We start from the raw sequence: 27,871 nt of genomic DNA on the forward strand, positions 1-27,871 counted from the left end.
TTCTGGCAGGAAGTCCTGTTGTTCACCCAGCAACATAAGCATAACCCAAGATGTTCACATTCTCCTTTTATTCGTTCTCGTTCCACGTCAGATCTATACCCTTTGAGTTCAGTTCAGTTACTCCAGCAGAAGTAAGGCAAAAACTGGGTCCCCACCATACTTGCCTGAGATCTCTTTTAGGCAGAGATGTGAGCATGATTTGATCTGTTGCCCTGTGAGCCTATAAGCTGCAGGATCTGTCAGAAAACTCCAGCACACTCAGGCTGTGGGGTCAGAACAGGAAAAAGAGAAGTTTCATCCCAAGAAATAAGAAAAGAAGACAGCCTGGGAGTAGGAGCAGGGCAAAACTAGAAGAATTGAAGATACAACACTTAACATAAATAAACATGTCCCTATCATTACATTGGGACGTGGGTGGCACTGTGGGTTAAACCACAGAGTCTAGGACTTGCCAATCAGAAGGTCAGCGGTTTGAATCCCTGCGACGTGGTGAGCTCCCGTTGCTCGGTCCCTTCTCCTGCCAACCTAGCAGTTTGAAAGCACGTCAAATTGCAAGTAGATAAATAGGTACTGCTCCGGCGGGAAGGAAAATGGCGTTTCCGTGCGCTGCTCTGGTTTGCCAAAAGTGGCTTAGTCATGCTGGCCACATGACCCGGAAGCTGTACGCCGGCTCCCTCGGCCAGTAAAGCGAGATGAGCGCCGCAACCCCAGAGTCGGCCACGACTGGACCTAATGGTCAGGGGTCCCTTTACCTATCATTACATTGCACATAAAGGTTTGTTTCTGGCCTTTGAGGCCATAAAAAATAGGGGAAATGTGGGCTTATCATTGGGTCCTCCCATATATTTCTGTTCCTGCTCAGTTCCTCTTTCTACTGGCTCTGCCTCTCCAACTCCTCAGCCATGCCCACATTTCATTAGATGTGAGGAGTGGTTGGTCACCCTCCTTTCTCTGCTGAGGTGAGGAGAGGTGCAAAGGGCTTCTCTCTGTGAGTGATTGTGAGCAACTGATGGAGGGGTGGTGGGGTGTGGGAAAGCAGTGGCATCACGACAACATGTACAGAAAAGTTGGCATATTGCCATTTGCATCCATGATTGGCCATCGATAGGATGGGAAGGTGAGCCTATAAACTGCAGGGGCTGCAAGGTGTCTCTAAGAACAGAAGTCTCAGATTGACTGATTTATTGTACTCCTCCTATGGGATCTCTTTTTTGGGGGAGGGCATCAGTTGGGCTGAAGAGTTGTTTTCAAGTGGTGCACTTCCCTCACTCCACTACCATTCACTTCTGTGGGAGAAAAATAAAGGGGTGGACTTGGGGACGCTGTTGAGGAGGGAGCAAAGTCCCCTGTCCTTGCTGACCCCGCTGTCTGGAACTGGGGCAGGTTCCCTCCTCCCCTGCTGTGGCCCCTATGACAACTTGGTCTATAAAATTCAGTGGGGAAACATTCACCAGCCACCCCTGCCATTCAGCCTAGATGCTGAGGTCCAGCTCTGAGAGCCTTCTGGTGGTTCCTTCAATGTGAGAAGTGAGGTTGCAGGGAATCAGGCAGAGGGCCTTCTCACTAGTGGCACCTGCCCTGTGAATGCCCTCTCATCAGATGTCAAGGAGATAAGTAACTATACAACCTTTAAAAGACATCTGAAGGCAGCCCTGTATAGGTACATTTTTAATGTTTAATGTTCTATTATGTTTTTGAATATGCTGGAAGCAGCCCAGAGTGGCTAGCTAGAGCAATCCAGCCAGATAGTAGGGATACAATTATTAATTATTATTATTATTATTATTATTATTATTATTATTATTATTATTATGCAGCTCCCTTTGCATAGCTCAGCACAGGCTTCCATGTCCTCCTGCACTGATATCGGAGAACCTGGGGGGACCTGCTTCCTGCACCTTCTCGGACGGTGTGTCACAGATGTCCTGGTGGAATCTGGTGACATCACAAACCATGGCAAGAGCAATCTAGTATTTCCATTGGTGGGCCTGCTTGAGGTCAGCGCCCAGGGCTCTATCTACATCCCTGGGAGTTCGAGGAAAGGAGATGAAGTATTTTGAGCTGGTGACAACAAAAAACGTGGTATCTGCGGCAACAGGAGCTGGAGCTATCTTCCTAATGGCCAAGACCATCATGGCAGGGATCAAGAGCCCTCCCTACAACCCAGAGCCACTTACCTTAGCCAGTGAGTTATGTAATGCTCCCAGCATGGCAGTTTTCACAAGCCCTGGTTTAACTCTCAACAACCATTTGCCTATCTATCTATCACATTTATATCCCAGCTATTCTTGGAGTTCCAAGTAGCGTACATGATTCTCTCCCCCACCCCCCGCCCACCCCATTTTTAATCCCTACAACAACCCTATGAGGTAGGTTAGGATGAGAGGCAGTGACTGGCCGAAATTCACCCAGTGAGCTTCATGGCTGAGTAGGGATTCAAACTCTGGTTTCCCGGGTCCTAGTCCAATGCTCTAACCACTACACCACACTGGCTCTCCAAGCAAACAGTATGGAGGGAATTGGTCTTTTGGATAGGCTCCCGCTGAATATGTGAGAATGGTATAGACATTTGCTGAAACAAATGCCATATGCACTATTGCATGGTGCCATGTTCTGCTAACCAGCCATAAAACAGGCTCTCAGATATCTACCAATGGCCAATAGAGTTCAGGCAGAAAGGCCACACCCAAGGCCTTTCTCCCAGCCAGATTGGGCACAGTTTTTAAAATTTAAATCTCATACATGATCTCTGAAAGCGTGCAGCAAAGGAATATATTTGCTCTTAAATTTGCATCTCTGATTTAGAAATACTTGTAGAGTTGCTTCTTTTGGGTCTGTGTTGTCTTCTAATCCCCACCTTGCAAGTGCCGGTTGTAGACATCTTAGCTTTGTGCATCTCTCTGGGCTGAAGCAATCTGCTTAATGAAATGTGAACTGCCATGAATTAAATATCAGGTCCCTCTGACTGGCTGCGCTCCTTGCAATGGCAACATCCTCCTCCTGAGGAGGACAGCTCTGAGAGAGGACTTTGCTGAAATAGGAGATAGCATAAACATATGACCTTTGAAGAAGACAACACACTGTCAGAAGCTGCCATATACTGACAGTATTTGGTCTGTTTAGCTCAGTGTTGTCCATAATGTTGGGCAGCGGCCATCCAGCATTTCAAACATGGGTTTTCCCCACCCCTACCTGGACATATCAAGGGTTGACCCTGGAACCTGCCCACCAGAAAAGCAGATGCTCTCCCACTGAGCTCTGATGCTTCCCATGTCGAAACACGTTATTCCATTTAGTACGACATGCTCCATTCAGCTCACCTATCGCTGCTTTTTTGCCTCCTTGCCCCCTTTCCTGTGTTTAGAACTCGCTATAGAGCACCAGAGTCAAACTGTGCTGGACTCTGGAGAACTCAGGGGACTCCTGAACACCCTCAATCCAAAGCTAGATGACTACTCCAAGAATATGCTACTCCATGGCATCACCCGGTGTGTTTATCTACTGGACAATGAGGTGAGACTCCAGAACTGCATGATGTAAAGTACAGTGGTGGAAGAGCAAGTCCAAGGAAATCAAGTGAGGGTTGGCCAGCCAGGTTTCACCCATGTAACCAAGTTCAGGACAGAGGCAGTTTTAAGGTAGCACAACCGGTTGGGGTGCACTGGGCACCACAGCAATGCTGTAGAATGGAGTGGAGAGGTGAGGGGGCACCGAACTTTAGCATCACACATGGTGCTGCTGAAATTTGAGAGCCCAAAGTCCGCCACTGTTCATGACTAAAGCTACACCTGATGATGGCAGCCTGTGCATCTAAAAATGGGTCTTTGATTTAAACTCTCCTCCTATCCTCCACTGGCAATCCCTCCCACCAGCCACTTATCTCCCAGCAGGACTCTCATTACTGGAGTCTGCTTTAAGGCAAAAAGAGCTGTGTGAGAGAGAGAGGATAGTGGATTACAAGGGGAGAAATGGTGATGGGGGAGAGTTTTACACCCACCCACCTATTTTTCGACTGATTGGGGCAAAGCCATATTCAAAGGTGGCATATTTTGGCCAACAGTCTTGCCTTCTGGCTAGCTGCTGCAAAGTGAGAGGCAAATCCCTCAGAAGAATGCACATTTTGGGGGGACTTAGAATGTAAAAGGGATGTCTCAGTTGTTTCACCAACCCTATGAAACTCCCTGCCTCAAGAAATCCACCTGGCTCCTTTGGCTGCTACCTGGAATTTTGGTGGGCCTTTGGTGTGAATGTGGGTTAATTCTGCTGGCTCGCTTCTTTTTTGTTTTGGTTCTTTTCCTTTCCTCTCCCCATATTTTTCTTTTCTTTTGTTAATTTTATCTGCCACTTGTTTGCTTGCATTTTGCTGTTTCTTGCGATGGTCTTTTCAATTATCTCCCATTAGCTGCCTTGAGTGGTTTTGGCCTGGAGCTACAAAGGTGGAGTATAAGTGCTATGAATGAAAGAATGAAAGAATGAATGAATGAATGAATGAATGAATGAATGAATGGTTTTGTCCAAGTGAGATGAGCGCCGCAACCCCAGAGTCAGTCACGACTGGACCTAATGGTCAGGGTCCCTTTACCTTTACGAACCTGTCTGGATCCTGAGACCATCACATGAGGCCCTTCTCTGTGTGCCCCCTCTGAGGACAGTTAAGAGGGTGGCAATGAGAGATGGGCCTTCTCCATAGTAGCCCCCCACCCCACCCCACAGAGCCTCTCCAAGAAGGCCTGCCTGGAACTAACCTTCTCATTTTTCAGTAGCAAATGTGCTTTTGTTTGCCTGAGTGTTATTGTGTTATTGTATTGTTAAATATGTTTTCAATTCATATGTGATTTTATTAGGGCATTTTTTTACCTGGGATGTAAATTGCATAGAACAGGCTTCCTCAGCCTTGGCCCTCTACATGTTTTGGCCTACAACTCCCATGATCCCTAGTTAGCAGGACCAGTGGTCAGGGGTGATGGGAATTGTAGTCTCAAAACATCTGGAGGGCCGAGGTTGAGGAAGCCTGGCTTAGAACTTTATTTAGTGGGAAGCAACAGATAAATGTAATAAACCTAACCTAACATCCCTCTGACTTTGCGTGCTCTATTTTTCCAGGCTTCTGCCTGTACATATGAGGATATCAAACTGGTGGCCTCCTTCCTAGATGATCCAGACATTGGCATCAAGATTCAGACTCTGCATGCCCTCAAGGCATTCACTGGCATTTGGAAGTTTAGAATTAGGATTCAGGTGATTGCTTGTACCCCACAGTGCTTTTCTGTATCAGGCTACATGCAGTGGATCTCGACTGATTCCCACAAGAATGCTTGCCATTTGACATCATTCGGTGTCTCATCATTCTATGGTTTGTGGTTTGAACAAGTGAACGGACTTCTTTGAGAAGCTATGAAAGAATCTAAAGTAATGGAAAGTCCTATGAAAACTCTGCTCATGGGGTTAGATCCATGACAGTACTTGAGCTATGAACAGCACATTTGAATGTTGTTAGCTGTGGCCATCTGATCTGTTAAGTATGTTTCCTACCACATCATTCCATAAGAAGAAGAAAATGGGTGGTCTTCTTGCTTCAGCGTACAACTGCAAGGAAGAGGAATTTATGCATCACTAGAGGGGACAATTCAGTCACGGAAAGTAACCCACAATAACCATAAATCACTATGTTTTCTGCAGGAGTTTTTCCCCAAGGTTCTGGAAATGGTCGCCAGCATCTGGGACCACGACTTACATGCTGCTGGACTGAGGCTGCTGAATGGGCTGCCATTGTCAGATCACACATTTCCACTGGTGAAGAAGCTTATGCCGGCCTTCATGGAAATTCTGCAGATGGGAAACACTTTGTGTCAGGTACCAAGTCTTATCCCTTGTACCCAACTCCTAAATCAGGGATGGAGAACTCCTGATGTTGTGGGACTCCAAACAGCCCCAGCCAACATGGCCAATCATCAAGGGATGATGGAAGTTGTAGCTCAAAAAACATCTGGACAACCACAGGTCCCTCATCCCTGTCCTAAATCCTGTGAGGGCATTAAGTGGAAGCCATAAAACAAGAGTGAGACACTTCACCTGTTGATATACTTGCAACTGTCTTTTTCAGGTGCAGGTTCTAAAATTCCTTGGCACGCTAGCCCAAAAGGAAGCTCTGTTATTTGACATCATGAACTGCCAGGTAAGGATTTCAGTCCTGTCTTTGTTGGGAAACCTGGGAGAGGAAGGAAGCAAAAGGTGCCAGAAGGCAGCAATCCTAGACTTCCATGTCTGCTGCAGCTTAATGCAGCGGCATTAACAGAGCAGAGAAAAGTGCATTGCCTTCCTGCTGCCTGGGATGTTTTCCTAGTAGAACAGGGATACAGTCATTTTTAGCCTGAGGGCTGCCTTCCTTTCTGGGCAACCTACTGAGAACCACATACCAGCAGTGAGTGGAGTCGGAGGCAAAAATGGGCAGAATGTGGCTGGGGAGGGTGTGGCCCAGGGGGAGTTCAAAGGGCCAGATAGAAAGATCTGGAGGGTGGCATCTAGTTTCCGCCTCAAGAATCTGGAGTTAGTCATCCAGATGGGTAGGACCTGCAGGCCCAAGCCTTGTCCTTTAAGACAAAATCAACCTGGTCTGAATCATAGAATCATAGAGTTGGAATAGACCACAACGGCCATCGAGTCCAACCCCCTGCCAAGCAGGAAACACCATCAGAGCACTCCTGACATATGGTTGTCAAGCCTCTGCTTAAAGACCTCCAAAGAAGGAGACTCCACCACACTCCTTGGCAGCAAATTCCACTGTCGAACAGCTCTTACTGTCAGGAAGTTCTTCCTAATGTTTAGGTGGAATCTTCTTTCTTGTAGTTTGGATCCATTGCTCCGTGTCCGCTTCTCTGGAGCAGCAGAAAACAACCTTTCTCCCTCCTCTATATGACATCCTTTTATATATTTGAACATGGCTATCATATCACCCCTTAACCTCCTCTTCTCCAGGCTAAACATGCCCAGCTCCCTTAGCCGTTCCTCATAAGGCATCGTTTCCAGGCCTTTGACTATTTTGGTTGCCCTCCTCTAGACACGTTCCAGTTTGTCAGTGTCCTTCTTGAACTGTGGTGCCCAGAACTGGACACAGTACTCCAGGTCAGGTCTGACCAGAGCAGAATACAGTGGCACTATTACTTCCCTTGATCTAGATGCTATACTCCTATTGATGCAGCCCAGAATTGCATTGGCTTTTTTAGCTGCCGCGTCACACTGTTGGCTCATGTCAAGTTTGTGGTCAACCAAGACTCCTAGATCCTTTTCACATGTACTGCTCTCAAGCCAGGTGTCACCCATCTTGTATTTGTGCCTCTCATTTTTTTTGCCCAAGTGCAATACTTTACATTTCTCCCTGTTAAAGTTCATCTTGTTTGTTTTGGCCCAGTTCTCTAATCTGTCAAGGTTGTTTTGAAGTGTGATCCTGTCCTCTGGGGTGTTAGCCACCCCTCCCAGTTTGGTGTCATCTGCAAATTTGATCAGGATGCCCTTAAGTCCATCATCCAAGTCGTTGATAAAGATGTTGAATAAGACCGGGCCCAAGACAGAACCCTGTGGCACCCCACTGGTCACTCTTCTCCAGGATGAAAAGGAACCATTGATGAGCACCCTTTGGGTTCGGTCAGTCAGCCAGTTACAAATCCACTGAGTGGTAGCATAGTCAAGACCGCATTTTACCAGCTTATTTACAAGAATATCATGGGGCACCTTGTCAAATGCCTTGCTGAAATCAAGGTAGGCTACATCCACTGCGTTCCCTTCATCTACCAGGCTTGTAATTCTGTCAAAAAACGAGATCAGGTTAGTCTGACATGACTTATTTTTCAGAAATCCATGCTGACTATTGGTGATCACAGCATTCCTTTCTAGGTGCTCGCAGACTGTTTGCTTAATGATCTGCTCCAGAATCTTCCCTGGTATTGATGTCAGACTGACTGGGCGATAATTATTTGGGTCCTCTCTTTTCCCCTTTTTGAAAATAGGGACAACATTTGCCCTCCTCCAGTCTGCCGGGACTTCGCCTGTTCTCCAGGAATTCTCAAAGATGACTGCCAGTGGTTCTGAGATCACATCTGCCAGTTCTTTTAATACTCTTGGATGCAGTTCATCTGGCCCTGGAGACTTGAATACATCTAAACTAGCCAAGTATTCTTGTACTATCTCCTTAGTTATTCTGGGCTGTGTTTTCTCTGCTGAACCATTTGCTCCAAATTCTTCAGGTCGGGCATTGTTTTCTTTATCGGAGAAGACTGAGGCAAAGAAGGCATTGAGGAGTTCAGCCCTTTCTGTGTCCCCTGTTTGCATTTCACCATCTTCTCCTCTGAGTAACCCCACTGTTTCTTTGTTCTTCCTTTTGCTACGGACATACCCATAAAAGCCTTTTTTGTTGCTTTTAACCTCTCTAGCAAGCCTGAGTTCATTCTGTGCTTTAGCTTTTCTGACTTTGTGTCTACATGTGCTGGCTATTTGTTTGAATTCCTCTTTGGTGGTTTCCCCCCTTTTCCATTTTTTGTACACATCCTTTTTTAATCTTAACTCAGTTAAAAGTTCTTTAGATAGCCACCCTGGCTTCTTTAGGCACCTTCCATGTTTCCGTCTCATTGGTATTGCCTGAAGTTCTGCTTTTACTATCTCCCTCTTAACAAACTCCCAGCCATCATGAACTCCCTTTCCTTTTAGTATTACTGTCCATGGGATCTCACCCAGCACTTCCCTAAGTTTTATGAAGTCGGCTTTCTTAAAGTCAAGAAATTGAGTCCTGGTATGCTTGGCTGCTCCTTTCCGCTGTATAGTAAACTTCAGAAGAGCATGATCACTCGCGCCTAATGATCCTTCCACTTCTACCCCACTAACCAGGTCATCAACATTGCTTAGGACCAGATCTAAAATGGCTGTTCCTCTTGTTGCTTCTCCCACTTTCTGGACAATGAAGTTGTCTGCAAGGCCAGTGAGGAATCTGTTTGACCTTATGCTCTTGGCTGACCTTATGCTCTTCTTTTTTAAAGGTCCATCCAGATTTCCTCCACCTCTTCCAACCTTCACGACCTGGAAACCTTCTCTTTGAGCTGCTGGTATTTGTGGAACGGCTTTGTGAGGGTCGCCTGACTCCCCAGTACCAGTCAGTGAGCTGGCAGTACAATGAGTCGTCCCTTCATGAGGTCCTTTTTGGGGACGATTCCCGCCTAGCTGACCGCCTCCTCTCGCTCATCATTCACCCCGAGGAAGAGGTGCAGATCCAGGCCTGCAGGGTCATCCTGAAGCTCCAGCTCAACGAGGAAGGGGAGATGGCTTTCCTCCACAACTATGATTCTACCTTTTTTTCTGACTCCAAAATTGGCAGCTCACTCATTAAATCGGGCTGTTAATTCCTTGTAGGATTTAAGAGATAATTAAATTATTTTAAACAGAAACCATGGAGCGAAGTAATGGTTTGGGGGAGAAGTGATGTGGTGAGGTGTGACCTGCCTAAGCTGTTCTCAGAGAAACAGCTGTGAGGTGAAGTCTGCGGCAGACTACTGTTGTGCTCCTAAGAAACAAGCAGAGTGCAATCTTAGTCTTGTTGCACCACCACAAGCTTGGGGTAACTTATCGACAGTATCTAGCAAAGCCCAGCACAAATTTGAGGAGCAAGTAACATGGAATGGAGCAACAGCAACACCCCCAGTGCCCATGGCAACACTACTGGTACCGACCAATCATGGGCTGACATAATCTCAGCCAGCCATACAAGGAGCCAGTCCTTACTGAGTTCTGGAAATGGTATTGTGCTGATGTTAGTAGGGTTGATAGTACAGGAGCTGTCATCTTTCTACTCATTCAACACTCCCATGTCTTTACTCCTTTTTGGTCATTCCACCAGCAGTGTTGTCCTGGCAGTGCAGAGTTGCATGGAGTTCCACTGGCATATCCACAAAGTTGTGCTGGCGTATGTTCACTGGTTGAGTTGTATCCGGCATTTTTCCACTCCCACCTTATACCTTTTGGCTTCCCAGCCAGTATAGGCCTAAATACAGGCTTGTACCCTTAAATGGCATATTATAGTCTGATTTTTCATAGGCAACAGATGCACCAAGTGGACTGAGAAGGTGGTAAGTGGGGGAAGGGACAATGGAGGATAAATCAAATTAACAAGGCGTGAACTTGTTGACTTTCTCTTTTGCTTCCTGCATGACTTCAAGACATCAAATCACAAATAAAATACTTAACACCCAATTACCAAATGTGCCCTATGAAGCAATCAGGCTCCTTTCTTCACTTCTGTCACAATATTTTGGATGTTCGTGAAACTTGATTATTAGCCACTGCTCTACAAACACAGAATCAATCAATACAAACTTCAGATTCTTCCATCTAAACTCTTGTTTTGTACATGGATGGGTGGAATGGCACCCAGTCCCTACAGCAGACTATGGTCTGTGCCAGCCAAGTACTGAGCATGGAGTGAGAAAGATGCTCCTTCATGGGAGCTACCAGAATATGAGCTGGCTATGTGATCAAACTCTTCATTCTGTTGGGACCAAACCAAAGAGAAATATTGCTATTATCACTTGATCTCTCTGATTATGCATCCAGGATTCAATAAAGCCTTGATGAATGGCTTTCATTGGTCCACATGTTTCTTTGGGGTTGTGCTGCCTTGTTAAAACCAACTGGTCACAAAGGGATACAAGCCCCAATAATTAATCTGCCACTAGGTAGGGTAGCTGGGGAAAGGAGAGATGTCCCTCCTTAAAGGAGCTATGTCAAGAAACATGAGTCACTTCCCTCTCGGCAAGAGGAATTTCTACCATGGATAATCCAGAATGCCCTCCAAGAACCAGAGGAGAAACATCTCTCCAAAGTCCTTCTCATATGAGCAGACCCAATGACAAAAGCCACTGCTGAACTAATTTAATTCTATGCCATAAAGTGGCCTGTTCCCAGTTCTGTAAACCAATTCATACAATCCAGTTTGACACACTGATTATGTGTTATGTGGATTCACACAGCATTTGCAACGGGCAGAAAATCACCATGAGATTGCTGCAGCATATACTCCACAAGCATTGGAAATATGCTTCCATGGCTGGAAAAAGATTTGTTGTGGATAACATTGCACAAGCTGCTTACCGATAAGTTCAATTTACCACAGTAGCCTGAGAGCTCTTCCTTGCAAGCCTAAAATCATGAAAGTTTGGGACTGGCAGGGCTGGAGTGGGGACAAACTACACATGTGACAGCTAAAAACATCACCTTTTAGGTATTTTCCAGGTTTATGTGTTTAGTGTCCTCGCATTTTAAACCTTCCCATTTCCTGATACTACTACCAATTTTTTGCCCAGTTTTGATATTTATGCTGGATTAGTGCTGATCCTCATGGCTTTTGGTAAAGATTTCAAATCCTGTTTTGAGATTTTTGTGCTGTTTTACAGATGTGTTTTTGACATGTCATTTTGGGAAGTTTTTTTCTTGAAAATGGTCCACATTTTCCTTAAAGAAATGAATACTTGTCAACTTTTCAACATTCTACGAAATCTGACACTTAAATATAATTGAGGAAAAGCTTTGGGAGCACACAGGTTTCCAGGAAAGGAGGTACTGTATGTGAAAACTGCTGAATGCTTGGGACTTAGGAAAATTCACATTATATTTCGAAGTCCAGATGTCAGGTCAAGGATTTCCCAAGACAATTCAATTAGTTATTTTACATTAGAACATTTATTTCTCAGAGAGAAAATATAGCTTCAGACAGTCAGATTATAGTAGGTAAAATTAGCATATTTTTTTTCTTTACAAGCATAGAATTTTATTACCTCTTTTATACCATCTGATATAAACAGTTCTAGAAAGCAAATAAACTCACTTTCTATAATAAATAGAGCCATCTGTGCTTTACAGCAGACTGACAAGTCACGTTTAGGTCCCATAGCAACAGCAGGATATTAGCCAATTCAAATCCTTAAAATGTAATTTTTAAAAAATGAAAAAAGTAAAATGCAAGATCTTAAAACAGTTATACATAAGTCACAAGTCCACAGCTGAGCTACAACCTGGGAAAAGTGTATGTTGCTTTAAATTAATTACACTGTGTGCATACAAAAGACCCAGCAACACAACCGAGGACTTCAAGAATGGTAACAATCGGCCTGAATAATTTAGAATGGTATTTTACAACTATGTACAGAAGTTCCTTCCACAGCCACACTCTTTAGGCATTATCAACTTATTTTTTAAAAATCCTATTCTTATTCTTTATATGTTACAGATATTTTCCATAAAGTGTGGTTTTATGTCCCCAATATATAAGATGTGGTACGTCATAAAAAAGTAGACCACATAGAAATGGCAGTGATTTCCCCCTTATTATTAACATTTTGTTCCACAATCTCTTTAGTATGAAGAAAAATTAAAATAATAAAAAATACTGAGTTAAAAAGAAAAGAAACAATTATATTTTAAAATTACAATCTTGCTTTGCACCTTTGGTTTGTAACGCTTAAAAAGACATAGAGAAATCTAGACAAATCAGAATTCAAATGTGAAATGCTTTGTCAACTTGCAAACTTCAGCTTTCCCTGTTTTTCCAGCGCATGCAAGTTAAAAGCTAGGATTCTCGGAGGAGTTGCACACTTGACTTTAACGGATTCCAGTAATGAAGGTTCATAGCGAAAGAAATATTTATGGGGGAAGCTAAGGGTGAAACTGCAAGGTGTTCTGGTGAGCAAGAAAACAGACACCATTCCAAATTCAACCCAAAATAAGATGGGGGGAATTTTGAGGGCAAAGGGGAACTGCAGTTTGACACTAATGCCCTGACCCAAAGCTCCACACGGCAATACACACATGGCACTCTATGCAAGCAGGTACTGCACCATTTAAAGGGGGAGAAATCTCTGCATCTGCCACAAGGTGCACAATGGCCACATGGAAACCTGTTTCTGCATACAGCCAACCTCCTCTATAGACATCCAGCAATCATGCGGCTTTATGGGTCAGGGTGATGATGTACAGAAGCGAATGAGGCAGCTCTTACTCGGACAGAACTTCTGTATGCGGCGCCCCTAAAATGAAGCTATGTGCTAGAAGTTTTTAAAACCAACAAGGTTCTTTTTTTGTCGTGTCCTAGTAAATCTTGGTACTTGACAGCATTGCTCCAGCGGACTAGGTGCTTCCCAAAAGAAGATTTAAAACACTGTTTTGCCCCATTTCAAACATGTTATTAACCTGAAGTTGAAATGTAAGAACTACTTCATAAACGTAATCACACAAAATATTTCACAAGTGATTTCATCTTCATATTTAAAGCTCTGTGCATTTAAATGTGCATGAGGGAGGAGGGAAAACCCACCAAAATATTATCTCTATCCTTCCTGTCAGTAAGATCTAACATAAAAGGCTATATAAACCTAGGCATGAGGCTTCTAGACTAGCCTTTAAATGTATAAATGCAGTGGGGCAAACCAGTGCTTTTTAAAATAACATGAAAAAGTATGTTGAATATTAAATTTGGCACACAAGAGTCATCTAAAGGATAAAGGATTATTTATAGCAGTGGCAGGCTCCAGATAATTCTTCGTTAGCTGAACTCGGGACTAGCTGAAGAATGAAACACAAGAGACTCGTGAGACTTGCAGTCCAACCGCCAAATGAGTTCAGCTTCTCCCTTGCCCTATAACCAAGGCCACAGCAGGACAGTGCAGCTGCTCCTGACATCCTCTTCCTAGTCAGACTATTACATCACTTCATTTCCTGCTGGCTCTTCATTGAGACAGATTCAGAAAGAATCCAGACAGGTTTTATGGCACATATCACATACTTTACAGCTGCTTTCCCTACTACTAGGAATAGTGCATCTCTGTTATGAACGCAAACAGACACAGCATTCACACCGTCCTCCAAGCAGGGGAGAATCCCCTACTGATCAGTGACCCGAGACCCACTGTGCCTATAGATGCAGGCATTATTTCCAGAAAGAGCAGGACGGGCAGAGCAGGCTCTTTCAGTCCCTACAGATAATTTGGTGTGACAAAAGGGTGGTCTCCCCGAACTCGACTCATATGGATCATGGCCCGGTCATATGCCACCTGGACAGACTTGCGGATGCTGGTTTTTCGTCCCTCCATCATTTTAAGTTTATCCACTGTGTCATCTACTCCAAGAGGAATAACTTTTTCCTGTGGAAGCCACTGCCTGCAGTTCAAGAGCACATAAAGAGGCAAAAATTATGGATGAGAACGCATAAGAAAACACAAGGAAATCTATTTCCAATGATCCTGAGCCTTAGTTTTCTCCCAGACTGCAAAGATTTATTTCCAAATTTACAGACATGTTTGTTGCTGTTCATTTTAACTGGAAACAAAACCCTCAAGGAATGTCAACTAAGTCTGATGAATAACATTGTGACATGTACACCCTCCAAAAGAAGGAAGATGTGTAACGACTCTGCTTGGTGCCAAAAGAGGAAGGAAGAAATGGCAGGTCTTCCCTTCTACCTTCTGGGTGCTTAAATTTTAAGCTGCAAATTCATCAGTATAACTTCTTGATACTCTGCAGTCAAAAAAATGTTCTTTTCTTAACCTGTTTACATTTACTCACCATGTCCTCTTGTTGTCAAAGAAAAGGACAAGGAAAAGCTTTTCTCCAACTTCTGCTTGCCTCTGCTCCCCTAACTTCAACACCTCCAGAGGAGGGACGGGAATTGGGACTCCATTGTGAAGGAGGCCCTCACGAGGCATGTCAGGGTCAATTATCTAAAAACACACAAAGCAAAATACACAGCTTATATTACGGAAACTCATCACCGAGCTTAGAAATTCTGCCTGAAGATAAAAGCCCTCTTCTGTAGCACCCAAGGAAACCAGGGAAAGGATGAGTGGGTAGTGAAGAAATCTCATCTATGGTAGTTGAACGTGAATTCTTGATTGCAATTAAAGGAACAAGCTTCACAACCATCTGAGCATTTAGGTGGAAGCAGCATGGATCCAAGAAAATTGTGAAGAAGAAGTTAGCAAGGGCAAAGAATTATGTGAAGCAGGGCAGAGCCTAGAGGTGATAAGGCTGGAAGCTGTTTTAGCTAAAAGGTTCAGAAAACACAGCTTATTTTCACTCTGTATTTCAATTGGTCAGAATTAAGTACTTTAATGCAAGATGAATAACCACCATTCATCTACGCTTTCCAGTCTAGAGAAAACTTAGTAAGCGTTTCTCTCTTATTCCGTACCAAAGAATTCGATAGGTGAACAAGTAAGCAGAAACTTGTGTAATTTTTGGCAAATTAGATTTCTAAATAACTTTATTCAAGAGACGGTACACCATCCCTGCTGACCCAATATCCAGCTGTCCCAGTTTACTCTCACTCACACCAGTTTCATTATGGTACAAGTCTATTGATTCAAGCTGGCTATCAGTTAATTTGCTTTTATTGGCTGATAATTAGACTCAGCATTGTTGACATTTGGGCATAGGTGGGGGATTCATTGTTGGAGTTTTCACTTGAGTTTTCTGTTGCATAAATACATGTTTACAGAATGACTGTGCTGTATGCTATATGTGCTCCTTAACTTTTTTTGATATTTTAAATTATGACTATTGTAAAGCACAAGCAAGTTACTTGTTATATATTCATACACATGATGCCTATCACACTTATGTGGGTTGTGTGCCTTACATCTCATTCAACTAACTTGAAACCTAATTTTTGAATGTTTTATTCTAAGTGGATTTTGTTATTAGCTTTTAACAGTGGTGGGGACTCTCAGGCCTGCGGCCCCAATTAAGTCTGCAAAGCCTCCCCATTTGGCCCACAGGACATTTCAGCCAAGCTACACTCACCCTGCCCTGCCCCTGACTTCAGGTGTGCAGCAGATAAAGACCCGGCTCAGCTGAAAGGGGTTTGTAAACACCCCCGATCAGCTGACTGAAAGCATCTGCAAAGTTGTGCACACACACACAAATCCAAGACACGACGATATTGTGAGCACTTTGCAGTGGGCTTTTATTCATTCCTGAGGAGCACTCTGAAAGGTGCTTTGTGAGTTGTGCATTTGCCTACACAGTATGATTCAAAACCGTGAAGGCAAAAGAGAGTCACCTTACATTACAGTGACATCAGGTGATTGGCAGATGGGCTCCCCACCCACCTGTCAAATTTGGCCCACTGAGGGTGAGGGAGATAATGATCTGGCCTGCTAGGAAGATCCAGTTCCCCACCTCTGCTACACACCTGTACCTGGGAATCAGTCCCACTGAAATCAGTGAGGCTTTCTACTGTGTAGGCATATGAAGTATTTATATTGCACAGGTGTTTTTAAATATTTAACAATAATGCTATTTATGGTGTCTGTTTCTTTTTTGTTAAGAAGAAATCATCCCAGGTTTCCTAGCACCGAGATGGCATCTTTCTAGTTAAAATTGTTTATTATATTTTTATCACTGTTTATCCTTCCATGTTTCGAAATGTGGATGTTACTAGGCATATGGCTAAACATATGGTGATAGAGGATTGTTGATTACTACCTATTCTGAGTCATTTATTTGTATATTTATTTTCCACCAAAGCACTGGAAGGCAGCTAACAAAAAGAATATGGAGCATGCATAAAGAACATTAAAGATTATTAGAAGGAACAAAGTAACAATATGGCTAGCCATGAAACAATAAGCTCAGAGGCCCCCACGTTTTCACGACGAAAGCTTCAGTGTTGTGTAGGGTTCTTCCAGAGGACATCTTCTCCTCCCTCCTCAGCTGAAACTACATTTCAAACTTAGCACTGTATTATACGCCACCAAGATGTCCTCCATGGAAAGAAGGTAGCACTGAACCAGGTATACATACCAACGCCGGGTAAGAAGGGTAGCCACGACATTTTGCCCATACAAGTTCCAGAGGTTCTAGTTCTGTGTGCTCCTCAAAGGGCATCAGTAGGTTTGTACCTAAGGAATCGCAATATGAACTGCCTTAGAATCATAGTCTACCATGACAATAACATTTTTCATTGAAAGCAATTGCAGAGCTATAGATGAAGGCTGCTCTTATGAATACGAAGTTGAGGAAACATATCCTGCATCTTAAATATCACTTCTGATAAAACTTGCAGGTTGAAAAATGAAATCAGGCCAAACATGTTAATAAAAAACAAGCAACTATTTCACATAAGAAAACAATATCTAAGGCAACCTTTGCCAACCTGGTGCCCTCAGGAAGCTTTGGACTGCAACTCCCATCAACCTCTGCTAGCATAGCTGATGGGAGCTGCAGTCCAGAAAACCTGGAAGATGCCAGGTTGGCAAAGACTTATCCTACCATCCTCCTTTTATAAGTAGATAAAATGTTTTGTAAGAATGGATCTGGTATAAAGGCAATACATTGCACACCAGGCAGTGCAATCTTATACTCACATTGACCCAGTACCAAAGGCAAGCTACCATTATGTCAGGAGAATAGCTGCCACATCCAATGTGTGCTCAGCTCACAAGGAGAAAAACACACAAGAAAATCCCCAAACAGCGTAAAAACAGACATGCCCACAACATTCTAGAAGCAAGGGGAATACTCACCTAATGGGGACTGTGCATGCCATGCCACACACATAAAGGAGGAACCAATAGACTTATAACAATGGGAACACAGCCCCTGCATCACAATACACATCATATGCAAGCTGCCACCCTAACACTCCCATGCCATCAATGGCAAAGCCAACAACAATCCCACTGAGGTCAGTGCCCAGTCATCCCCCCAGGGCCAGGCAAAGGCTGAAATTCCCTTATGCTCCTCACAATCCCTGTTTTATGAACACCACATGCAGCAACATAGTATTCTTCTATACCACTTGGAGGCAATTGTAATTAGGCAATGTATACATTGTTTAGGGGACTGATGAGAGCATACATAGACTTTCTGGAACAAGGTTCAAGACCCAACCACAGAGAAAAATACAGGTAAAATCTACCATTGACTGTTGCCATACTAAGCTACTTCCACAAAGACTGAATTCTGAAACATGCAAAAATATTTCTGTGCCCAGAATAAATTATGGAAATTAAATCTGAAAATATATTTTAGGCAACATTGCCAAATTTATTCTATTCCCCAAATTATGAACTTCCCCTTATCACACACACTTCAATTTAGAATGCTAAAACTTGATTGACACAGGTCATTTAGGAAGTAGGCTTGGAGACTTGACTGTCAGCTGGAGAAGGACTAGGAAGCAGGGAACCATAACACTAATCATGGCAAATGCATATTGCTCCTTCGATTTAACCCCTGATTAGCCCCACTCTGTGGTCTGAGCCTTCTCCATATATTGACAACACATTTTCAAGGTTCTCTCTACAGCTATAACATCTTGGGGGCGGGGGGGGGGGGGAAATGAAAGCCTCATTATAGAACTTGCCCAAACTCTTTTACCTACATCTTTACAGCGGAACTGACCCTGCCATTTCTTAAGTTATAGAAATGGCAAGCTATAAGACTGGCAACAAATGTAAAGAGCATGCTTAGAAACTTATCCTATGCATGCTTACTTGGAAATATGTTTCAGAGTTAAACAATGCTTATTTTGCCTGCGTTGGAAGAATTGCAACCTTAGTCTCCTTTGGCACAATCCACAGGGAAAAATAACACCCATAACCTAGCTGTACAAATTATAGCTACACGTTGTGCTTAAGAAACACCAACACTGTTTTTCTTACCTGAGCTACTGTATTCTAAGTCTCCATTTACACCATCCAAAAAAGGGACCCGTGCAAGAGCAGGCTTTCCTCGGCTACGTTTGTGCGGAGTCAGACCACTGTGAAAAGAGAGCCAAGTGATAAAACAATGCTTAGCTCCAAAATACAGCTTGAGCTTCATGGAGTGAAGGAAGAGGAGTGGATAGAATGCCGTTGTAGGCAATAACATCTGGACCTGATAAGGGACTTCTGCAGCCTTTCTTTTGGTAAATAAGCAGAAGTGGGCAGCCAGAGCAGCAATTAAAACCTTACTGTGAAAGGCAGAAATTCATATGAATCATAGATCTGATCAGCTGCTCCTAGGAGAGTTGGATCTGATGCAAAGGACAGGGAAGATGGGAAACAAGCTAATTCAGGCAGGCTGTGCATTGCTGCGGACATTGGAAGCAGGATGTGATAGGGCAGAAGCAAACCAACATTGCAAGGAAGCTGGTTCTCAATCAACTGTTCTGCAGACAAAAGTTCGGATGTAAAGCCAGAGGGAGAATGGTATTGGCAGTGATGCTCACTTGAGATAGGCAAGCTAATGGCAAGACTGTGCTAAGTATTAAAGGTAAAGATAAAGGGACCCCTGACCATTAGGTCCAGTCGTGACTGATTCTGGGGTTGCGGCGCTCATCTCACTTTATTGGCCAAGGGAGCCGGCGTACAGTTTCCAGTCATGTGGCCAGCATGACTAAGCCACTTCTGGCGAACCAGAGCAGCGCACAGAAATGCCGTTTACCTTCCCGCCAGAGTGGTACCTATTTATCTACTTGAACTTTGACGTGCTTTCGAACTGCTAGGTTGGCAGGAGTAGGGACCGAGCAACGGGAACTCACCCCATCGCAGAGATTCGAACCGCCGACCTTCTGATCGGCAAGTCCTAGGCTCTGTGGTTTAACCCAAAGTGCCACCTGCGTCCCTGTGCTAAGTATTAGGGACTACTTAATTATTATTAAGGGACTGGGGTCTACTCTTGACCCTATAGCCATCTTGGGATCAAAAGGTAGCTTATCTCATCAATAGACTGGTAACAAAACACAAAATAATAGAAAACACTTATGCTAAAGAATGAAAAAATAATGCAGGCATCAGTGTCACCAATTTACAATATACTGCTTAGAATTATACTGCCTAGAATACAAGGGTTGGAACTTATCACCCCTCAGCTGCCACGTGCTAAACAGCACACATGCAGCTAAATCAAGATTAGAGCCATAATTCCTCTGGAATGCTGATTTTTTTATTAAAAAACCGCTGGCCTCTGATATGGATGTAAGAGGCACCTAAAAGTATAAATGGAAAGAAAAGACTGGAAAATTACCAAGAGAATAATGTTTTTTCTGGGTGAAAGCACCTGGAAGAAGACTTACCTGCAGATGTCAGATGAGAGACCACTTCCGAGGCCAGAACTGCACTCTGAGTCAGACCCGCTTTCCATATGCTTCCTGAAGCCATTTGTCACTGGTGCTGAGAAGAATGCATGTGAGAATGAGTCTAACTGTATATACAATGCTATTTTAAAAGTTCCTTAGACCACAGATGTGGAACGTCCAGCCCGCAGACCTAATTAGGCCCACTACGCCTCCCCATTTGGTCTGTGAGGCCATTACAGCCAAGTCACTTCTATCTGCCCTACATCTGGCATAAGGTGTAGGGCAGGTAAAGGTGACGCTTGGGCAAAGCTTTGGAGGTACCCCCAACCAGCTGATTGAGAGTGCCTGCAAAGCCCCTTGCACAGTGCTTCCTAAACACCAACTATCAGTTGAACAGTTGCTGCTAGAAAAGTGCTGAACCCACTTTTTTACCTGTGTGATTTAACACGCAGGTAAAAAAATATCCAACTTGGCCAACTTGCTCCCCGTCCCCACTTTAGACACTTATGAAAGAAACCAGACTACATACACCACAATTCTACAATGCAGCTAACAAGACTATTTGAATCATGTCAAAATTTTGTTAGGAAAAAATGCATTTAAGAGTTTAAAGAATGCATTAAATTCTCATTCCCAATGTCTGTGCACAGTTGGAGTCAAGAGGCATCTTGCAACAACTATGTTCAAAGAACTTGTTCAAAGCGAGTTCTCCCCCACCATGTTCTTATGTTCGTAGAACAGTCCTTACCAACTCTTACCCATTAGCAAGGAAATGTTCCTCATCCACCTCCCTTTAGTCCAGAAACTGCTACCTCCTTAACCCCACTGATAACTGGCGAATTATGGTAAGCACTGCCTTGTCTACAAAGTCAAAATTCAGCCTGAACAAATGTTCACAAGACACATTTTCCATCTGTATATCTGCCAAGCTTCTCCCCCTGCACTCTAAAAACCATTTTCAATTCCAGAGGTCTGCACTTAAATGTATAGTTAGCCTGGATTTGATTCTGCATGTCATCTGCAACCTGGTTATGATTATTGATAGGAAGGAAACTTGAGCTTTGGGCATGCCAAGTTTTTCATATAATGAGATGTTCCTGATTAGTGCTTTGGGGGGGGGGGGCGTTTGGCATTAGTGCCTTGTGAAAGAAGTACTACTTTTCATGCATTGTCCCTTATGGTCAGGTATGCTAGCATTGGGAATGCCCCTCATCCCAGTCATCAGCTCAAGACTTCACAACGAACTCCTTTTTTTCTTTTTAACTGTTTGTTTTAAACACAGACTGGGCTCATATCCACTACACAGCAATCCCCTAGAGACCTCATTACTTTCCTTTGGGGATGTGTGAATGTGTTTGTTTCTGCTCTTGCATAATCCCAGAAAGTTTGGTCACCCACAGAGGTCTGTTCTCCTTCCTTATTTGATTTTTTTTTAATGCCCTCACTCATGGCAAGAGTGCAATCTGCTTAACAGCCTTTCCATATTCAAGTGACACTGGATTTAGAAATAAAGAAATTAAAGAGCAGGCCTCAACTCTGGGAGGAGAAAGTACATACATAAAAGTATTACAATATCAGAGGACAAGGAGAGACAAAGAGAAATAATAAGTGATGAAACAAGGGCTGCATGTGTAGATATCTCTTAATTTTTTGACTTGAGTTTCCACATATTGGTTATGGAAAAAATCCTTTACTCCACCAATGAAGTTTAACCCAGGCACAGGTAAAATTCACTGTAGCCCCAGACTTAGAGAATATGATATATGAGATTTGGAAGCAGGTGAGAAAGCTGTATAATATTCCATCCATGGGTCCCCTGCTGACTAATGTACACTATCAGTGGAAAATCAAATTGAAAAAACAACAACTATTAGAAACATTTGGTAATGAATTTCCTCTAATTTCACCTACATCTCTTTTACCCATCCTGTAGCTCAGTTCACAAGTCACTGAGCTGTCAAACAAGTGTTTAAGATGGGGAGCAATGACTGTTGCACCTTATCAAGCTGTACTAGCATCACAAGCCAACTAGGACACAGCAGTATCCCAACAGAATAGGTTATCACTCTCATAACTGGTAACACACAAGTTAAGCGATACCACACAAAGCTGCTGCATAGCACAGAATAAAGTAGAGAGGGGAGCTAGTGGGGACAACTCACCTTCACAGCCCATCTTAAAGGCATTTTAGCCAACAAAGAATCAACTATTATCAGTGTAACCTAAGCCTTAATACTGCTGTACAATTTGGTCCCTGGGAGCACGTTAAACCTGTATTCCATAGCATGCACTGGGTCCCTATACAAGAGACTTCAAGGTGCTACACTTGACCTATAAAGGCACCTGAGAAATCAAAGAGACAGTCTTATTTCTTCTACCCCATCACCAGCTCTGTAATAAACTAAGGAGCACCCTCATTTCCTCTGTGAGCAAACTGCATACAATAAGGTTTATCAGTGGTGGTTCCAAACTTATGAACTTGTCTCCCCCTATGGATGTGCTAAGGCTCAGCATGAGACTCTTCCAAAAGTGTTAAGGCCTGTGGAGATGTTTTTATTAGGATTTGCATTTGGACTTCATGCTTTTATTTTTAAAATTGTAACCCACTATCAGTCTTTGTTATATAAAGTTAAATAAATGAAACAGTGTGAAGCACACAAACCATAAAATAGAGAAGTGTAAGCTAGCATGCATTCCTAAGTTTGGGTTGTAGCTAAGTGGATGATTCCACCTACTACTTTAACATCAGTAACTGCTAGCTAAAAAGGTGTTGCATACCTCTGACAGGTGCTCAGTATAAGATTACACGGCACTATTTTACCAAACACTTCCTTGATTCTCTGTGCCCCTTTCAAAGATAAATCACAGGATCACTATGAGCACATGCACAAATACTGCTTTAGAAATAGTTACTCATTCAACTTTTTGAGAATGGCTCAAAAATCCCATCCGATTGCTCTAAAGAGCTTCAGAACTGGGCCTGTTTTTAATGACTAAGAAAAGATATGTGCTAGTTGCTTACTCTGAAAGAAGAAAGCAGAAGCGAGCACACTTGCTTTGTCTTTACATATTTTAAAACTTATTCTATTGCCTTTAATTACATGCTATGGTATTTTTATTATGTCTGTTAGCTGCCTTGAGCAACATTTGATGGAAAGATGGGACATAATTTTGATAAATAAATCAACATAACAGTATGCTTTTCAATAGCATCAAATCACATATTCACTTGTGAGTAATCGTGTGAAGATTATTCCAATGATGTGTAAGCATGTGCAAAGCAGCCTGAGCTCAGGGACACATTCAGATCAATACTATGACCCTGCTGCTTGCCTTTATAAAAAGTCTCCCTAACACTGTCTGCTTCCTTCCAGATCCTCCAGACCTATAAGTCACCACAGAACCATTACTATCCCTCTGCATATCCATTTGTCCAATTCTGGCACATGACTGCACAAGATCCAGGAACAAGAAACAGTGGAGAAGAATATGGTGTAAGCTTTTCACATCACTTGATTTCACTGAAAAATTCTCAATAGTGTTAAGGTTCACTACACTATAAATAGTTCACACATACATACATTAAAAATGGAGAGAGATGTGTATCTGATTCAGCTGAAGGTTGAAAAAGGTGCAAAGAAAAAGAGAGAGACCTACTCTTCCCCTGCAACTCAAACAATCAGGTATTACACTTCTCCCAAAAGCAGCCTAGCATGGTAAAGGCATCAGGGAAGAAAACTCCCAAATTAGTCACAGATTTATAGGCTGGTTAATATGCCTTCCTCTGCAATATAAAATTCTTTTCTGCTCCAGAGCCCATAGCTTCCTCTCATCCTTTAGTACAATAAAACTGGATGCTAGTTTTGGGATTCATGCAACAGACATTTGGCAGAACTCAATTCCCAAAGGGACTCAGAGAAATGCTGCGAAGGCGTGGAGACTTCTTGCCAGCAGGCAAGCAGCGCAGCTACAAGACACCTCTACTCTGGGGATCTCTGGCTTTCCAAGACATCAGAGGAATGAAAGCTCAGGGGAGTCACCTGTCACTCCTGCCTGCCTGGGGGATTTCTCGCCATCGCTCTCGCTGCAGCTCCCACTCTGTGGCCGTTTCCGGGTTGGCCGCTCACCCTCTATGCTGGAGGGGGAAAGCTGCCCACTCTGGCTGTGGTCCTCTCCATTCTCAAGGGGGCAGTCCAGACCTCTTTGCAGTTTCACCCCGTTCTTGGCTTTTTTAAAAAGGACAGATGTCCGCCTGCCCACTCCACTAAACGGGGGGCTGGCAGAGGTGCCTGTGGCCTGAAGGGCCAATCCGTTCAGGCCGTTGTCGCTGAGCAAGCGCTGGAAGGCGTGGCTCTCCCTCTGCAGTGTCTTCTTATCAAAGAGCTCGCCCTCGGACTTCAGCCGCTTATGTAGTCTGTTCAAGGACTTGCTTTCGCTAATGGGTTTGAGAGTTGGAGGGTCCTGCAGAGAGTCCAGCTCCGATAGGGGGGGTGCAGGTCCTGTGGGCTCCAGGGTGGGGGGAAGTGGGGGCTTGGTGTCATCTGCTAAAGAGAAAGAGAATCTGCTTGAACATTTTAGAAAGTATTTCCCAAAGTACGGATCACACCTTTCTGCCCCTTTCTATGCTTGAAAGTAAGTGGCAGGTAGTAACTAACTTTTGTTGAATAGCCTAAAGAAAGACACTCAGAGGTGAAAAAAATAATAACTATGGCACTCTGCAGAAAAAATATTCACCCTCTTGAGAGCCAGTCAACACGCTTGTCATTTAACCAACAATGTTATTTATGGTGACAGTTCTATGCATCGTTACAAGCATGCAAATCCCACTGAATTTAATGGAATTTGCTTATAAGTTTACATGCTGAAGTTCAGGCTGCATGACGCTTAACTCCCCAACCTTCTTAACTCTTTTTTTCAGACCCTCATTCCTCAGGTATTTTAAACTCTACATAGCCATGTTTAACCTAAGAGGGTAAAGAGATATGGGAGAACTAGAAAACATCAAAGGAGGAGTTTCAAATGCAAAAAAGTCTCTTAAGGACCTCAATCATATTGCAAATAATGGAAAACAGTCAAATGTGTATTCTTTTCCTTTTAAACTACGTCATTGTCCCGTGTACTAAGGTCACCAAAAACACCCAGAGATCATTAAACTACCAAATCCAAGCTCAGCTTTCTCTCCAGTGAGCCTTCCTTCCTCTTAAATTCTGTGTCTAAGCATTTCATTACAATTCATGATGCAATGAGGTCACATATTAGCACTCATTCTTCCCCCTTTTAAGGTTCTGTTCCTGTTCAAGCACTATTTGCTATCTGTGCAACGTTCTGGTTGTCAGCAGGGGAAAACAAGTTATTCCCTCGACTAGCTAAACTGCATGGATTGCAAGCACTGTGGGAAAGCATGGCTGCTAAGATGACTACAACTCCTTAAGAAGGAATGTCACCATTCAGGAATTTCGTAAGAACCTCATAAATAGAGCACAGAGCATCTCTGAATTCAAAGTATATTAAGAAGCCTTTTGTCCTATTTAGTGCGGTTCAAAATCAGAGACTGGTACGCTTATAAACTAAAGATTATTGTAGATTTAACTAAAACAATAATCATGAGGTAATTTGTTCATACTGAAGCTCTTCCCTAAATCTCAATTGGGAATACTGATATCCTTTTAAGTTTTTTGGCCACTAGTTGAGAATACTTTAATCCCCCACCAAGAGACAGCAGACCATTGGTGTACCCTATTTGTATGTCATCAGGAGAGGGGGTGTCTCAAGGAACTTTTCAAAACGTCCCTTTAAATATTCCTGAAAGCAATCCAGAAGAGAAATTAAGATTTCTGAGATCCATTCAGCAAAAGTCAAAACAGATTCTCATCTGCTGCAACCATGACAAAAGATGTGATGGCCTAGGAAAAGCCAGAAACTTTTCAAGGGTGAATCCCTCCCAATCATTCCTCCCCCCAAAAAGCTTTTTGTTTTGTTCAAAAAAATAGATTATGTTTGAATGACAAATACAATGTTTAAGATAAAGTGCTCATATATTTACTCCCCGCAAATGATTTCTAATAATTATGTAATGGGAAGACTTTTATGTTAAGACTATGTGCAGTATCAGACGATTACAATTCCTGTACATTGAGGACAATCAAGTCCTGAGTTATAAACTGAGACTTCAACTCTCAAATGCAACAGCAAGATGCATTTCTGCCTCTGAGGGCACTGCTATTGTCACAAGAGAAGGAAGATGATTTCAGTGCCTCATTTGCTTGTGAAAGGGTAGAGATGTTTGTTTCAATACAAGCAAACCTTCAGATTTTAGAAGTTCATTATAAGTATGGTGATGACAAATATGAAGAAGCAGAAGACGCAGGAACTGAAATTCATAGCAATAGCTCAGAAAATGAGACATTAAATTTCACAATGGAGAACTGGAGGAGACATAATAATGTTCTTTGTTTCACAAATATTAATTGCTTCTTCTTCTTTTTATTATTAGCATTTGCCTGGTCCTCATAAACTGGCAAAACCAAAGAGATTCCTTACTGCTCACCAGCTTGTACTTTCATTTGTAACTTAAAAAAAAACAACAGCAAAAAAAGTAAAAAGTAAATTCAAATTGTAATTAAACTGAAAATGTGATCTCTTTCTCATCTCTGTGTATGTATGTGTATATATATATATATATATATTCACACACACCTCATGGCTTCAAACTTTCTGGAAATGCTATGTCTCGAACCATGACCTTACCATTAACTGGCCCATATAGCTCTCCAGCCTTAGGACTTGGTGTTAGTCAACAAATTTTGGATTTCACAGCTATTGTCTCTTTTTAGAGAGCTCTAAAAGCACCAAACAGTGAGGTGTGTAACAAAAGTTTCAAAATCTCAACCTACATTTTGAAAAATTAGTGTTTAATTCAATTTTTACAGTGGGTGGAGGGTAAGGATTTTAATATACTTTTAGCAACCTATATACCAAAAGGTCACAAATGAAGTCCAATGAAAGGACCCGTGTGTGGGTGTGTGTACACATGTGTGTATATCTATATATACACAACAGTTCACAGACTCTCAGAAGCAGCAGAGAGAGGGGAAATTACTATTTGTTCCACCTTAACAGCCTTCCCCATTTCCTGGATGCTCAAACAAGGCTGGCCCCTCCTTCCTCACAGCATGACACAGGCTGAGTAGCTAGAGTAGCACCCAAACCATATCTATCCAATCAACAATGGACTACTGCCACCCATAGGTGGAGGACTATGCTGCTCCAGTAATTCTAACAAAATGTTGTGAACTGCCCTGTGATCTTTGGATGAAGGGTGGTATACAAAGGTAATGACTGAAGTTGCACTTTTGCAAGGATTTGGTTGATTTCAGAATGGATGTGTAACCGTACAGAAGGGCTGAGGAACCTCATGCCCCTACAGACCACTCTGTTTGGCCACACCCCTCATGGGCCCCACTTCACACTCCACGTGTTTTTGCCTGTCTTTGAACTTTCCAGCCATGTGGCACCAGCATCCACTATTCTTTCTGAATTGAGTGAGGCTTGCTGCTCTGTGGCTGCATGTAAAGCTCTGCAAACATGCAGGAGTTGAGAAAAGAGTTTTCCTTAACAATTCAGCATGGTTGCAGCTTTGAAACAGTATAGGGGAGAACAGAAGTGCTTGTTAACGCAGGCACGTTTTCTGAGAATACGATGGCAGGACCATGCTAACACTGTTTTTATCAGTAACAATTAATGGCATTAAACTGCTGTCAGCTGACTATTTTGAGCCTT

The 27,871-nt window shown here is 43.0% G+C and overlaps 2 protein-coding genes across 6 annotated transcripts in view; one reads left to right on the plus strand and one right to left on the minus strand.

Moving 5' to 3' along the window:
* The first annotated feature begins 1,974 nt into the window (after nt 1-1,974).
* LOC308587611 (armadillo repeat-containing protein 12-like) lies at nt 1,975-9,431 on the plus strand. Of its 2 annotated transcripts, XM_081195281.1 has the most exons (6): nt 1,976-2,185; nt 3,365-3,513; nt 5,104-5,238; nt 5,680-5,853; nt 6,104-6,175; nt 9,027-9,431. In XM_081195281.1, the coding sequence occupies exons 1-6, from the start codon at nt 2,047-2,049 to the stop codon at nt 9,384-9,386; spliced, it is 1,029 nt and encodes a 342-aa protein (XP_081051407.1). In that variant the 5' UTR covers nt 1,976-2,046; the 3' UTR covers nt 9,387-9,431. The 2 variants fall into 2 exon arrangements, with proteins under 2 accessions (XP_081051408.1, XP_081051407.1); XM_081195282.1 differs by lacking the exon at nt 5,104-5,238 and having other exon boundaries at nt 1,975-2,185.
* A 2,268-nt stretch (nt 9,432-11,699) lies between these two features.
* BRPF3 (bromodomain and PHD finger containing 3) overlaps nt 11,700-27,871 on the minus strand; it is a 35,503-nt gene continuing 19,331 nt past the window's right edge. For 2 of the 4 annotated variants that reach the window (XM_081194588.1, XM_081194589.1), the window contains exons 8-13: nt 24,133-24,636; nt 20,090-20,186; nt 18,696-18,793; nt 16,834-16,931; nt 14,596-14,750; nt 11,700-14,190 (exon numbers count right to left, since the gene is read on the minus strand). In XM_081194588.1, the coding sequence (XP_081050714.1) occupies nt 14,007-14,190; nt 14,596-14,750; nt 16,834-16,931; nt 18,696-18,793; nt 20,090-20,186; nt 24,133-24,636 (1,136 nt within the window). In that variant the 3' untranslated portion in view covers nt 11,700-14,006. The remainder of the gene's footprint in view (nt 14,191-14,595; nt 14,751-16,833; nt 16,932-18,695; nt 18,794-20,089; nt 20,187-24,132; nt 24,637-27,871) is intronic. The other 2 variants (XM_081194590.1, XM_081194591.1) reach the window with 2 other exon arrangements.

The sequence above is a fragment of the Podarcis bocagei genome (assembly GCF_964188305.1).
Source record: "Podarcis bocagei genome assembly, chromosome: 5".
Classification (NCBI taxonomy): domain Eukaryota; kingdom Metazoa; phylum Chordata; class Lepidosauria; order Squamata; family Lacertidae; genus Podarcis; species Podarcis bocagei.